The following is a 15,057-nucleotide window of genomic DNA, read 5'->3' as shown; positions in this document are numbered from 1 at the left end:
CGACTGGGGGATGCTCCAGAACAGTTTGGTCAAGTTCAGACCATCCACAGTCTACACCTATCAGAAAGGCACACTTTACCCAGCAAACCAGCAGGATCAGGATGTGGTGGTGAGGGGGCATCCCTGCCTCCCAAATCACTCTTCATTTCTGATCCTCCTTCCCTAAGAACCTTTCTGATCTGATGCTTCTGTTACTTATGGATTATCGGAGGCAATCAGGTCAAGAGTAGCTTTTAGAATCAGAAGCCCTGGGCTTGGGTCCTGGCCTTGGGTCCCCACTTGGCCACTTAACCTGTATTGTGATCTTGAGCAAATCCTTGAAACCTTTTGAACCTCTGTTTTACTCATCTTGAGAAAAGGATCAAGGTAGGGTTAACAATCTAGCTCATGAGGTTATTGTAAGTCTTCCATGAGGCCTTCCTCAAAGGCCTTAACACATTATCTGGCATAGAAAAATGCACTGGGGGCAGCCCGGTTGGCTCAGCGGTTTAGTGCTGCCTTCAGCCCAGGGCCTGATTCTGGGGACCCGGGATCAAGTCCCACGTTGGGCTCTCTGCATGGAGCCTGCTTCTGTCTGTGTCTGGCTCTCTGCTCTGGCTAGAATACATGTGGCTCTGGCTGTGTCTCTGCCTCTCTCTCTCTCTCTCTCTCATGAATAAATAAATAAAATCTTAAAAAAAGAAAAGAAAAATGCACTGTATAGTGTATATTAGTTGCTATTATTGCAATTTTTAGGTAGGCTCCATGTTGAACACGGGGCTTGAACTCATGACCCCAAGATGCCCAAGATGCTCTACTGACTGAGTCAGCCAGGTGCCCCTACTATTATCCCAATTTTAAATATGAGGAAACTGAGCATGGAGAGGTGAAGTGACTTGCTCAAGGTGACATAGCTGGTAACTGGCAAAGCTGTGACCTAGTCTCCTGACTGTCCTCCTCCGGAGCTTTTGGCATCTGTAAAATGATGGGTAGAGCCTCGAGTTCAGAGATGAAAGTCCTGGGGCCCTGGAATGCTGTGACTGCCCAGGTGGCTCATGCAAGCCTGTATATGGGAACTTGGGCTAGCAGGTCTCCTTGGCTCCATTAATGCAGCTAGACTCAGCAGTACTTACAGAGCTTTCAACTGGAATGTATTCTAGAAGCTCACTGGGGACTGTGTGTGCATCTCAGAATGCTCACAGCAGCCCTGTGGTGGGTCACATCAGTGGTAGAGAGGTCCAGCTGAAGTCCCTTTGCTGGGGGGGCAACTGCAAGCAGAAGCTGAGGGCATGGGTTTTGGTGACAGACCGCCAGCTGTGCTGAGCTCGGGCCAATGACTTCTGCTCCTAGTGCCTCAGTTTCTTCATCTGTAAAGTGGGGATAATGGTGGCACCCACCTTCCTCAGCTGCAAGGTGCCATGTTACGTGTGCCAACAGGCATGCTGGGCCTGTGTTTGCCCATCCACTCTTCACACAGGCCTCTAACCGGCTGTTCTGGCTGCTCAGCTCCCTGCCATTTTGCTGATCAGCAGGTTTCTTTGACTTATTCCTGTGGTTCCTTGGAGACTCTTGGCGTGATGAGAGCCCTGGTCCAGGGCTGACTGGCAGCCCCCTGGTGGGGTGGAACAGGACAGGCAGGGGTATGAGCAGGGTCTGATTAAGTGTTTTCACCTAGGAAACTGGAGGCCACCAGTGCCCAGAATATCGAGTTCCTACAGGTGATTGCCAAGAGGGAGGAGGCAATCCACCAGTCCCAGCTACGGCTAGAGGAGAAAACACGAGAATGTGGGAGTTTGGCCAGGCAGCTGGAGAGCGCCATTGAAGATGCTAGAAGGCAGGTCAGTCTTGATTCCATTACTAATGAGCTCTGTGACCTTGGGCAAATCATTTGACCTCTCTGAGCCTATATCCCCATCTAAAAAAATGGGCACACAGTAGTGGCACCTGCCTCATGAATTCATCCTAAGGATCAAATGAGCAATTATACTAAAGGATTTGGCACTTTATTCATGATGGCTTATTCAGTTGCAGCCTGTGTGAGACTCAGCCAGGTTTACCACAGCTCAGGTGATGACTCATGGGGTGTGGAGAAAGGGCAGGTAAAGTGAATCCCAGAAATCCCCATAGTTAGTTCCTGTCCTGAGGCTCCAGGGAGGTATCCACAGCGATGTGCAAGTCCTGTCTGTGAGACCAGAGTGGAAGTGGCCCAGGCTTCTCTGCCAGGTATTCCCCATGTCAAGTAAGCCAGCCCCACCTGTGTGCCTTCTGGGCAGGTGGAGCAAACCAAGGAGCATGCAGTGTCCAAGGAGCGAGCTGCCCAGAACAAAATTCTGGACCTTGAGACCCAGTTGAGCAGGACCAAAACTGAACTCAGCCAGCTGCGGCGGAGCCGGGACGATGTGAGTTCAGGCTGGAGGGTAGGGGGTAGAAGAGAAAGGAGTGGATTGAGATTTTAGCTTCCTAGGGCCTGTAGGGCAAGGTGTTTCATGGTGGTTTTTATGAATATGACATGGTTTTATCTTTCTTAAATCACTTCCCCATCCCTTCAGGATATTCCAGGCAGATCCCTTTTTTTCTTAACCCCTTTATTAAGATATCATTTACATATTGTAAAATTCACTCATTTACAGTGTACAATTCAATGGTTTTTAGTATATTCATGGAGGTATGCCACTATCATCACAATCTAAGTTTAGAATGTTTTCAGAAGGAAATCTCATACCCATAAGCAGTCACTCCCATTCTCTTGCCCTCAGCCCCCAACAAACACGGATCAAGTCTGTAGGGATCTGTCTGTTCTGGACATTTTGCACACTTGGCCCACACTCTTGTTCTTCTCAGGCTGACCGTCGCTACCAAAGCCGGCTACAAGACCTCAAAGATCGCCTGGAACAGTCGGAGAGCACCAATCGCAGCATGCAGAACTATGTCCAGTTCCTCAAGTCATCCTATGCCAACGTGTTCGGGGACAGTCCCTACACTACCTACCTGACCAGCTCTCCCATCCGCTCCCGGTCTCCTCCTGCCTAAGGCAGCTGATCTTGGGCCAAGAGCCTGGATTGATGCCATGGGAACTGAGGGGCTGAGCCACAGCTGGAAAGCCTGTTGCTTCCCTCTGTTCCACTGATGAAGTGTGTGCAGGATCTTGTCTGAGCTACTGGCTCCAGCAAAGTCCCTAAAACAGTGGGGGGAGCGGGGGTGTGAGGAACGAAACCAGAATGATTTAGTTTTCTCCTCTCTGACAGTCACCTAATGGAAAATTTTTGATTACCTTGACATGCCTTAAATCTACTAATCTTAGGGTACCAGATTTTAATTCACCGTGACTTTGCTCCTTCCTTTCCTGAGAAAATGATTTGGACTTTTTCTTCCAGTTCCCTCCCAGCTCTCCTTTTGAGGAATCTCTCTCTCGGGTTTTCTTTCACCTGAACCAGCAGGAGCTATTAGCCAGAGCTCCTTACCACCCTTCCTGGGCTGTGAGCATGTTCACTTGCTGTTTTATTTCATGGTATGGTGTTTGCGCCAAGGCCCTCCTCCATGCCCAGCGGAAACCTCATGTCCGAGTTTCCTTGAGGCCACTTTCCCCCCAGTGTGTCACAACAGACACTGCAGGGCTCATGTCCAGTGGTCTTTTAAAAGTGTAACCCCAATCTCAATGATTTTTGTTTCTCTTTGCCAGGTTTGTATCTTTGGAATGCATTTATTCTGGAAATTTGTGTGCTGTTTTACAAAAAGCTTTTATAATCAATATTTAAGTCTCCATTGGATGATTTCCTTTACCCACCCCTTCCCTTTTCTAAAAATAATCAAAGAAAATGCTTCAGGAGAGCCAGTAAACAAGTACTTGGTGCCTGGGACCAAGCCTCCTCATTTCATTTTAGCCCAGGTCAGTTCTTCCTTCCTTGTGCACCTTTTTCACATCATAATCTCGTGAGATGCCTGGAGGAAACACACTGCTCAGTGTCAGGTGGGATGGATAGGATGGAGGAAGATAAGATGTGTACAATACTACTATTCTTAAAATGTTGGTTTTTCTCTTTAAAAAGATCTTATTTTTAAAAATTCTTGTTTAAAGACTTTATTTTTTTTTTAATTTTTATTTATGTATGATAGTCACACACAGAGAGAGAGAGAGAGGCAGAGACACAGGCAGAGGGAGAAGCAGGCTCCATGCACCGGGAGCCCGATGTGGGACTCAATCCCAGGTCTCCAGGATCACGCCGTGGGCCAAAGGCAGGCGCCAAACCACTGCGCCACCCAGGGACCCCCTATACTAACAAAGTTTTTAAGGATATGTTTGTGATTCTGGACATTTAGCAAAAAATGAGCTCACACATACCAGTGCTTTCACTTAGAATAATGTTTTCCAAGATCCATCCATGTCGCGTAGTCTGCATTCGCACTTCATCTTATGGCCAAATAATACTCCATTGTCCGAATACACCCTATTTTATTCATCACCCTATTTTATTTAGGACACTTGTGTTTCCACTTTTTAGCTACTATGAGTAATCCTGCTAGGCGCATTCTAGGAGTTTTTGTGTGGATGCAGGTTTCATTCCTCTAGGGTATACACACACTTAGTGCTCGATGGTAACGCTAAGCTGAGGAACTGTCAGACTGTCTTCCACAGGAGCTGCCCCACTTTGGAACCCACTAGCAATGTTCCAATTTTTCCACAACCTCGTCAAAACATACTGGGTTTTCTGCAATCCGGACGCTCCAGCCTTCAGAAGATCCGGTTCCCAGCTCCAAGCAAGAAAACTAGCCTCGAGGACTACGCCCAGCGCGCAAGCGCAACCGCGCAGGCAGCCGGGATCGGCGGCGGAGGCGGGGCCACGCAGCCGTTGGGGGCGGGGTCGAGCCGCGTAGCTGTGTGCGCGCGCCCCGGAAGCGGAAGCGAGGGCCCGTTTCCGGGCGGCTGATTCGAGGTCTTGTTTTGTCATAAGCGGAGACTCTGAAGAGCTCCCTCGGGTGGGGCATGCCGTCCGAGGGTCGCTGCTGGGAGACCCTGCAGGCGCTGCGCAGTTCCGACAAAGGTCGCCTGTGCTACCACCGCGATTGGCTGCTGCGGGGGGAGGTGAGCGGGGGGCCCCCGGAGTGGGCGGTGCCCTTCTGGCTCCTGGCCACGGGACCCTGCTGTTCCCTAGCCCCTGGCATGTCCTGCGCTGGGAACACGTGCATTCTTTTTAACAACCAGCATTTGTTTCCTGACTCCCGTGTGTGCGTCTTCCTGTCCTAGGGTTTCTGCCCTCTCCTGCCTTTTCTACCCTTTCAGGGAGCTCCCCTTATTTCAGAGGTCCTCTCCCCCCTAAAGGCTGCGGAGCCCCCTTCAGCCAGAGTTTGGCGCCTCCGTCACGTTGTCAAAACAACCCGCTCAGGGTCAGTTATTTACCACACGTCTTTTGTGCTGGGAGATCCAGATTTAGCGATGAACGATTAATGGCACCTAACCTGTGGAAAGGACCAAGATTTTAGAGGACACTGTGCAGACTTGGGAAGTTTAATGGGGGCGTGGTCACTGTACCTAGGAATGCAAAGGCAAGCACTGGATCCCAGGGCTGTCGGCAAGGCAAAGGCATAGCTGCTGTACCGGAGTTGCTGATAATCAGTTACAGATAGGATGTTGTCCTGTCTCTTTAGACTGACATATGGAACGCCTCTAAAGCATTTCCCCGTCTCTTACATCTCTGACCGTTTTAGGGAATGCATACCTTGTATTCCGTGGGATGAATCCCAACATGGGTCTGTCTGGTGTAGACTCACGCTATGCATTTTTGGCAGGAATACCACAGAAATGATGCTTTGTTCTCAGCCATATCAGGAAGCACACGTATGTTGCAACCTTGATCACTTGGTCACATTGTTACCTCCCAGATAGCTGTGCTAAAAATGCATCATTTTTCTTTATGTAACTGATTAGTATCTTGTGGGGAGGTAATCCAAGATTACACCGATATCCTTTTCCTCGTCAAACCTCCACCATTGTCATTCATTATTTCTGCCTGAATCACCTACCCCTGTGAGGTATGAATGGCCTCTCTTTCTTTTAAAGGTTTTATTGTTGTTTATCTGAGATACAGCAGGCAGTAGCAGCCGCAGAGGGAGAGGGAAAAGCAGGCTCCCGGCTGAGCCAGGAGCACACAAGTGGGACTCCATCCCAGCACCCTGAGATCATGACCTAAGCGGAAGGCAGGCACTTAACCTACTGAGCCACCCAATGTTTCTTTAATATCTACCATTCCTTTTTTTTTTTTTTTTAAGATTCTATTTATTTATTCATGAGAGACAGAGAGAGAGATGCAGAGACACAGGCAGAGGGAGAAGCAGGCTCCATGCGGGAGCCCGAAGCAGGACTCGATCCGGGGTCTCCAGGCTCACGCCCTGGGTTGAAGGTGGCGCTAAACTTCTGAGCCCCCCGGGCTGCCCAATATCTCCCATTCCTTCTGCATTTGCTAGTTGGCAAAGTTCTGCTAGTTTGCTGTGAGGAAGGGCTTTCTTTTCTCCCATGTTTAACGAATATTTTATATCATGATGTACTCCTGAGTTCCTGCTTTATTCAGTGAATTTTAATCCATTCCTTGTAACCTTGTGTGTGTGTTTTTATTGTGTGGGAAGTATGTCTTCAGGATAAACTGAGAATTGAAATTATTGGGTCAACAGGTAAACATAGATGACTCCCCACATAATGCATCAAATTGGCTTCCAATCAATGCTGATGGTGCCTTCTTGCCCGCAGCCTTGTCAACAGAATGTATTTTAATGCTTTTAATTTTTGCTTCTCTAATAGCTGAGAATGAGATCTCAGGGTGGTTTTACAATGCCTTTCTTTTTTTTATTCAGATTGAATGTTTTTCTCATGTATTCGGGAGCCAATTTTATCTTTATTTGTGAATTGACAGTTTTTGTCTTTTGTTCATTTTTCTTTTTTTTTTAAGATTTTATTTATTTATTCATAGACAGAGAGAGAGAGAGAGAGAGGGAGAGACACAGGGAGAGGGAGAAGCAGGCTTCATGCAGGGAGCCCGACATGGGACTTGATCCCGGGTCTCCAGGATCACGCCCCAGGCTGCAGGCGGCACCAAACCGCTGCGCCACCAGGGCTGCCCTGTTCATTTTTCTATTGAAGTTTTTCTTCCCCCCAAATTTTACAAGTTCTCTATGTATTAGGGATAACAATAGCTTTTTATCTGTGATACGTATTACATATATTTTTTCTGGTTTGTCAGTTGAAATTTTTTCTGTTTATGGTGTTTTTTTTGGATGTATAGTTTTATTTTTAACATTTGAAACTTTAGCCCTGGAGTATATTTTGGTGTAAGGAATGACAAAAAGGGTGTTGTCTCAACATTATTTCTATTGTGTCTTGAAAATGAGTCTCATTTATAAAGTATGCATACAACCTGTATGTTTCTGTGTCCAGATTTGGTTTGAATATCTGTTAATTGCACATGCAATGTGTACCTACGATCTAGATCAGTATCTCTCGCTGCAGCACTATTGACATTTTGGGGTGAGTCGAAGAATTCTTTTTTGTGAGGGGCTGCTATTGCTGTATTGCATTGGAGGATGTTTAGCAGCATCCCTGACCTCCACTGACTAGGTGCCAATAGCATCCTCCCAGTTGTGACAATGAAAAATGTCTCCAGACATTGCCAGCTTTCCCCCGGGGGGTAAAATTGATCCTGCTGTAGAACCACTGATCTAGGTAAAATAATAACTTGCAATTTTTTAAAAAAATATTTTATTTATTTATTTATTCATGAGAGACAGAGAGAGAGAGAGAGAGAGGCACAGGCACAGGCAGAAGCAGGCTCCACTTAAGGAGCTCGACGTGGGACTCAATTCCGGGTCTCCAGGATCATGCCCTGGGCCAAAGACGGCGCTAAACAGCTGAGCCACCCAGGCTGCCCCATAACTTGCAATTTTTGAGTAGTTATTATGTGCTAGGATTTTTAAGCCCTTTATATCTATTATCGTTTAATCCTCCTCAACTGTTTCAAGGTGGATCCTTTATTATTCCTTTTTAGAAGTGATGAAGCAGGGCACTTGGGTGGCTCAGTCCGTTAAGGGTCTGCCTTTGGCTTCAGGTCATGGTCTCAGAGTCCTGGGAGTAAGCCCCTCGTTGGGGTCCCTGCTCAGTGGGGAGCCTGCTTCTCCCTCTCCCCTCTGCTTATGTTCTCTCTCGCTATCTCTCTCTCTCTCTCTCTTAAATAAATAAATAAATAAATAAAATCTTTTTTTTTCCAAAAATTTTTAAAAATTCATTTGACAAAAAAGTAAATAAATAAATAAATTCATTTGACAGAGCACACAAGCATAGGGACTGGCAGGCAGAGGCAAAGGGAGGGGGAGAAGCAGACTCCCCGTGGAGCAGGGAGTCTGATGTGGAGCTTGGTCCTACTACCCTGAGATTATGACCTGAGCCAAAGGCAGACGCTCAACTGCCTGAGCCACCCAGGTGCCCCAATAAATAAAATCTTTAAAAAATAAAAGAAATGGGGATCCCTGGGTGGCGCAGCGGTTCGGCGCCTGCCTTTGGCCCAGGGCGCGATCCTGGAGACCCGGGATCGAGTCCTGCGTCGGGCTCCCGGTGCATGGAGCCTGCTTCTCCCTCTGCCTGTGTCTCTGCCTCTCTCTCTCTCTCTCTCTGTGTGTGTGTGTGACTATCATAAATAAATAAAAATTAATAAAAAAATAAAAAAATAAAAGAAAATGATGAAGTTTAGGCAGTGATGAAGTTAGGTAAACTTGCTCATGGTTATACAGGTAAGTGGAACGTCAGGATGGAACTTAAGCTAAGAAAGGCTGGTTCCAGGGATCCCTGGGTGGCGCAGCGGTTTGGCGCCTGCCTTTGGCTCAGGGCGTGATCCTGGAGACCCGGGATCGAATCCCACATCGGGCTCCTGGTGCATGGAGCCTGCTTCTCCCTCTGCCTGTGTCTCTGCCTCTCTCTCTCTCTCTGTGACTATCATAAATAAATAAAAAAAAAAATTTAAAAAAAAAAGAAAGGCTGGTTCCAAATTCAGTGCTTTTAATCACTATTAATATTTATTTGTTTGTTTGTTTATTTATTTATTTATTCATAGAGACACACAGAGAGCGACAGGCAGAGACACAGGCAGAGGGAGAAGCAGGCTCCATGCAGAGAGCCTGCCGTGGGACTCCATACTGGGTCTCCAGGATCACGCCCTAGGCTGCAGGCGGCACTAAACTGCTGCACCCCCGGGGCTGCCCTCACTATTAACTTTTAATAGTGCTCTTAATCAGTATTGTACCATTTTTCCATATTTCCTGGTAATATTTTCCTGGTATTTATTAAAGTTCTCAGCCAGAATTGCTGTGTACTTTGCGATGAAATGTTATAAGCTTCTCTGGTTTGAATCGCTGTATGGCATTTACACAGAGGTAATAATTAACTGGTAGAGTTGAATAAGTTGTCCACACACATATTAAAGAGTGCTTAGAACTTGTTTTGTAGTCTTTCTATTATAAATCCCATTTGTGGGACACCTGGGTGGCTCGGCGGTTGGGTGTCTGCCTTCCGCTCAGGTAGTGATTCCCCGTCCGGGGATCGAGTCCCACATGGGGCTCCCCTGCGAGGAGCCTGATTCTCCCTCTATGTCTCTGCCTCTCTCTCTGTGTCTCTCATGAATAAATAAATAAAATCTTTAAAAATATATACATATATATGTAAATCAACCCATCATGCTATCACTTTATTTTTTTTTTCATGCTGTCACTTTAAACTTTTACAGTGATGTATGTCAACTATTTTTCAATAAAACTGAGAAAAATTGAATCTGAAGTATGGTATTACATAGAATTCACACTCAGTACTTTTGTTTTGTTTTTTTTTAAAGATTTTATTTATTTATCCATGAGAGACAGAGAGAGAGAGGCAGAGACACAGGCAGAGGGAGAAGCAGGCTCCATGCCGGGGGCCCGATGCAGGACTTGATCCCGGGACTCCAGGGTCACGCCCTGGGCCGAAGGCAGGCACCAAACCACTGAGCCACCAGGGATCCCCACTTTTTAAAAATTTTTTTTTATTTTGTAAAATTTTTTTTTTCATTCATGATAGACATAGAGAGAGAGAGAGAGAGAGAGAGGCAGAGACACAGGCAGAAGGAGAAGCAGGCTCCATGCAGGGAGCCCGACGTGGGACCTGATCCCGGGACTCCAGGATCACCCCCCCTGCCAAAGGCAGGCGCTAAACCTCTGAGCCACCCAGGGATCCCCCCACTTTTTTTTTTTTTAAACATGGGGCTGAGATCAAGATCTGAGCTGAGATCAAGGATCAGATGTTTAACCGAGTAAGCCACCCAGGTGCCCTCACATTCAGTAGTTTTAATCGACTAACGTCCCCCTGATTGTGTATGCTGTAGCTTATGTCAAAATTTCCTGTGTCCTTTTCTGTTCTGATGTTTTAGATTGCTTTCAAATATGCTTTAATGACCATCTTTGTGTGTTGTTCCCTTTTCTGTGGTTAGAGTTATTTAGTCTGATGCTCTAAAAGGATAGTCAGGGTCATTATCAAGAAACCGCTTTTTCGGGATCCCTGGGTGGCGCAGCGGTTTGGCGCCTGCCTTTGGCCCAGGGCGCGATCCTGGAGACCCGGGATCGAGTCCCGCATCGGGCTCCCGGTGCATGGAGCCTGCTTCTCCCTCTGCTTGTGTCTCTGCCTCTCTCTCTCTGTGACTATCATGAATAAATAAATAAAATCTTAAAAAAAAAAAAAAAAAGAAACCGCTTTTTCTTCATCTCTGATTGTTAGTACAATTAGATTGGGTCTTTGGTATGTATGTATGTATTTTATTCAGGGCTTCTTAGATTACCAGTAAGGCAGGTAGTGGATTGTAAGGACAAAATTATTTTTGATTGCTTAGATCAATTGATGTATAAGTTCAACTTCACCCTCTTCTCTCTAGGATGTTTTGGAAGAATGTATGTCTCTTCCCAAGCTGTCTTCCTACTCTGGATGGGTGGTAGACCATGTCTTATGCCACACGCAAGAGAACCCACTTTCCTCTGAGACCGCAGTATCCTCCAGATCCACCTTAACCCTTGGCCAACCTTCATCTGGTCCCAAATCTCCTGTCAGAACCCCCACCTTCTCACCAACCTCCTCAGTAACACCAGATGGAGCAGAGGTAAGGTTTGTGATCAGCTTAAGACAGGAGTCAGTGGTGGCTGAAAAGTTGAAGTGTTTAAAGGGCCCCTGGCAGGCTCATGCTGTGGAGCATGCAACTCTTGCTCTCAGGACCATGAGCTTGAGCCCCATGTTGAGCATAGTGATTACTTAAAAATCTTAAAAAAAAAGTTGAAGTGTTTAACATTGTCAGATGACAGTGACCTTACCCTGGGGAAGATAGTGGTGGCTCTTTCTTATAGCTGTTGTGGGGACGCCATTCACTACATCATGCAGCGTTCTCTCTCTCTCTCTTTTTTTCATGCAGTGTTCTCTTTACGAAGAGTGAGAGAAAGATTCCCCTCTGTTCTCAGTAGCAAGAATAATTATTAATTTCGTGAGCAGTTGGGTTTTTTTTTTTCTCATGAACATTGCAGGAGTTTAACTCACGAGGTTTCCCTTTTTGTATTGGCTGCTGGAGGCTTACAGTAAATTTCATACCTGATCTCAAGATGTATGTACCTTATCATGGTTCTGTAATTTTAAAACAAAAACTGTAATTTGTTTTAAAAAAAAAAGCGTTTTTACCCTCTTTTTGACTATTTTGTGCCTGCCTTTTTTTCTCCCACTTGAAAACAGTTAAATTGTTACTAGTGGTGTTCTGTTCTTTTCTTTCTCTTTTTCTGGGGTGGGGATGGGGGTATACTTCCAGAAGTAGTTTGCGTATTTACAAATATACAAGAATATACTGTATGATTCCATCTATTTAACATTCTTAAAATAAGAGTGTTAAAGAGAACAGATTAGAAGCATGAAGATAGGTGGGGTTGAGGATCCCTGGGTGGCGCAGCGGTTTAGCGCCTGCCTTTGACCCAGGGCGCGATCCTGGAGACCCAGGATCGAGTTCCACATCGGGCTCCTGGTGCATGGAGCCTGCTTCTCCCTCTGCCTGTGTCTCTGCCTCTCTCTCTCTGTGACTATCATAAAAAAAAAAAGAAAAAGAAAAAGATAGGTGGGGTTTAGGAAGCTTTATGGTGATGGGACAGTTCTGTACCTTGATTGTGCTGATAGTCACAGAAATCTACACATGAAATAAACTTGCATAGAACGATACACATACACAAATGGGTTCTCGTACAACTGGTGAAATCTGAAGTAGTTCTGTGGCTTGTAGCAACATCAGTTTACCGTACTTAATATATTTTTTAAAACGTTTTTGTTTGTTTATTTATTTGAGAGAGAGAAAACATGAGGTGGGCGGGAGGAGAGAAGGGAGAATCAGACTCCCTGATGAGCAGGGAGCCTGATGCTGGGCTTGATCTCAGGACCCCGGGATCATGACCTGAGCTGAAGGCAGACACCTAATGACTGAGCTACCCAGGTGCCTCTGTTCTTATAATATTTTACTGTATTCCTGAATTTTAATATTGGGGAGACTAGGTGAAGAGTGCACAAACTTCCCTGTACATGTTGTATTTGTGACTTCCTGTGAATTAGGGTTATTTTATTTTATTATTTTTTTAAAGATTTTATTTATTTATTCATGACCGACACAGAGAGAGAGAGAGAGAGAGAAAAGCAGAGACAACAGGCAGAGGGAGAAGCAGGCTCCATGCAGGGAACCCAGTGTGGGACTTGATCCAACCACTCCAGGATCACACCCTAAGCCAAAGGCAGATGCTTAACCACTGAGCCACCCAGGCATCCCAGAATTAGGATTATTTTATTTTATTTTATTTTTTATTTATTTATTTTTTGGATTATTTTAAAATAAGAAAAATTTGTTTTTTCTAAAAAAGTGCTTCTCGGGGGGATCCCTGGGTGGCGCAGCGGTTTGGCGCCTGCCTTTGGCCCAGGGCGCGATCCTGGAGACCCGGGATCGAATCCCACATCGGGCTCCCGGTGCATGGAGCCTGCTTCTCCCTCTGCCTATGTCTCTGCCTCTCTCTCTCTCTCTCTCTCTCTCTCTCTCTGTGACTATCATAAATAAATAAAATTAAAAAAAAAAAATGTTTCTCGGTTCTGATTCTGCCAATATTGTGGCCTGCCTATGGGCAGGCCTCTTCCTCTCCTTAGGCCTCAACTTCTTCATATGGAAATTTGGTACTGTGCCAAACTGCTGAGGTCCTCTCCAGACTTCTTAACTGACTGTACCACTTAGGAGCCCCTATTTATTTATTTTTATTATTTAAAGATTGATTTATTTGAGAGAGAGAGAGCATGAGGCAGGTGGAGAGGCAGAGGGAGAGAGAGAGAGACTCCTCAAACAGCCTCCCCATTGAGCGTGGAGCTGACATTTGGCTCCTTCCCAGGACCCTGAGATCATGATCTGAGTTAAAATCAAGTGTCGAACAGTTAACTGGCTGAGCTAACCCAGGCACACCCATTCTTGAAGTTTAAATAAAGTTTTGGATGGATTCATATAATAGATTATTGTGTCATTTAGGACTTTTTGGTGTTTAGCAGAAACCTAGTGTATTTTTTAATTATTGTTTTAGTAACCCAGTTTTTTGTTAAAGATTTTTTATTTATTTATGAGAGACACAGAGAGAGGCTGAGGGGCGGCAGAGATACAGGCAGAGGGAGAAGCAGGCCCCATGCCAGAAGCCCGATGTGGGACTTGATCCTGGGACCCTGGGATCACTCCCATTGTCAAAGGCAGACATTCAACCCTGAGCCACCCAGGCTTCCCTTTAGTAACCCAGTTTGTTTGTTTGTTTATTTAAGATTTATTTATTCATTCATTCAGAGAGAGCAAAGAGAGAGGCAGAGACACAGGCAGAGGGAGAAGTAGGCTCGATGCAGGAAGCCCGATGCGGGACTCGATCCCAGGTCTCCAGGATCACACCCCGGGCTGCAGGCGGCGCTAAACCGCTACGCCACTGGGGCTGCCCAAGTAACCCAGTTTAAACTAGCTTAAGCAGGAGTGCTTAGTGGTTCAGTTGGTTAAGTATCTGCTTTTGGCTCAGGTCTTGATCCCAGGGTCCTGGGATTGAGCTCTGTGTTGGGTTCCCTGTTCAGCAAGGAGCCTGCTTCTCCCTCTCCCTCTGCTGCTCCCCCCTTGCTTATGCTGTCTCACTCTGTCAAGTAAATAGATAAAGTCTTTAAAAAATAATAGTAAACTAGCTTAAGCAAAACAAGAGGAGAAAAAGGAATAATTAGCTCATATAACCATGAAGTCTGTGAGTGCATTCATAATTGGTTTAATCCAGGCAATCTGCTTTTTGTCTCTGCTTTACACTATTTCTGACTTGATCCAGTGACCCAAATACGGGGCTTTGCCTCTCCTCTCAATTCTGTTTATCTCTTTTTGGTTTCATTTTTCACATGACTCCTTGTGGCATGATGGCCATTAGTAACCCTAGACACACATCTTAGATTAGCATCCCTAGAAGTATTAAGCCTTTCCAGGTAACTCCATCAGAAAAGTTCAGAGACGGAGTCTGGCCTACCTTGGATCATAAGCCTCATTCTTGAAGTAGATGCTGGGGCACAGGAGGATAGAGTACTTTGACTGGTAGGCTGGTCAGATGTTACCCATGATGGAGGAGGGTAGAAGAATTGAGGATTTGGACTGGGATTGCTCCATCCAAACCACCTTAGCACAACTGGACACTTACCAGAAGAAAGGGGGAAATTTTGCTGGGTAAATCAAAACAAAACCAAAACACAAAGCAAAACAAAAAAACTGTCCAAAGCAACAAACCATTTATTGGTTTGTATATTGTTATATAAATATAACTTACTAATTATTTCTTTTACTAAGGAAAACAATTAGAACAAGATCAACATCATGAAAAGCACACTGGTTCTAATCTAAATTGTTGTTCTTATAATTATTGTCTGTAAGTAGGGATGTAGTTTTCATCTGAAAGGGATAGCACCAAGTTTACCATTGTGAATGCTTAATTTTTCCTTTTTTTTTTTTTTTTTTTTTTTTTTTTTTT

General features: G+C 45.5%; 2 protein-coding genes across 23 annotated transcripts in view; both read left to right on the top strand.

Annotated features, from left to right (window-relative positions):
- ODF2 (outer dense fiber of sperm tails 2) overlaps positions 1-3,729 on the top strand; it is a 35,789-nt gene extending 32,060 nt beyond the window's left edge. For all 20 annotated transcript variants that reach the window (XM_025475341.3, XM_025475346.1, XM_025475335.1 and 17 more), the window contains 3 exons: positions 1,655-1,817; positions 2,253-2,378; positions 2,821-3,729. In XM_025475341.3, the coding sequence (XP_025331126.1) occupies positions 1,655-1,817; positions 2,253-2,378; positions 2,821-3,009 (478 nt within the window). In that variant the 3' untranslated portion in view covers positions 3,010-3,729. The remainder of the gene's footprint in view (positions 1-1,654; positions 1,818-2,252; positions 2,379-2,820) is intronic.
- Positions 3,730-4,879: 1,150 nt separating this feature from the next.
- Positions 4,880-15,057, top strand: part of GLE1 (GLE1 RNA export mediator) — a 36,348-nt gene continuing 26,170 nt past the window's right edge. For 2 of the 3 annotated variants that reach the window (XM_025475359.3, XM_025475358.3), the window contains exons 1-2: positions 4,880-5,059; positions 10,911-11,132. In XM_025475359.3, coding sequence (XP_025331144.1) covers positions 4,961-5,059; positions 10,911-11,132 — 321 coding nt within the window. In that variant the 5' untranslated portion in view covers positions 4,880-4,960. The remainder of the gene's footprint in view (positions 5,060-10,910; positions 11,133-15,057) is intronic. The other variant, XR_003146952.3, reaches the window with a different exon arrangement.

Source organism: Canis lupus, chromosome 9 (genome assembly GCF_003254725.2).
Source record: "Canis lupus dingo isolate Sandy chromosome 9, ASM325472v2, whole genome shotgun sequence".
NCBI classification, from domain to species: Eukaryota; Metazoa; Chordata; class Mammalia; order Carnivora; family Canidae; genus Canis; species Canis lupus.
This window is presented reverse-complemented; position numbering and strand designations above follow the sequence as displayed.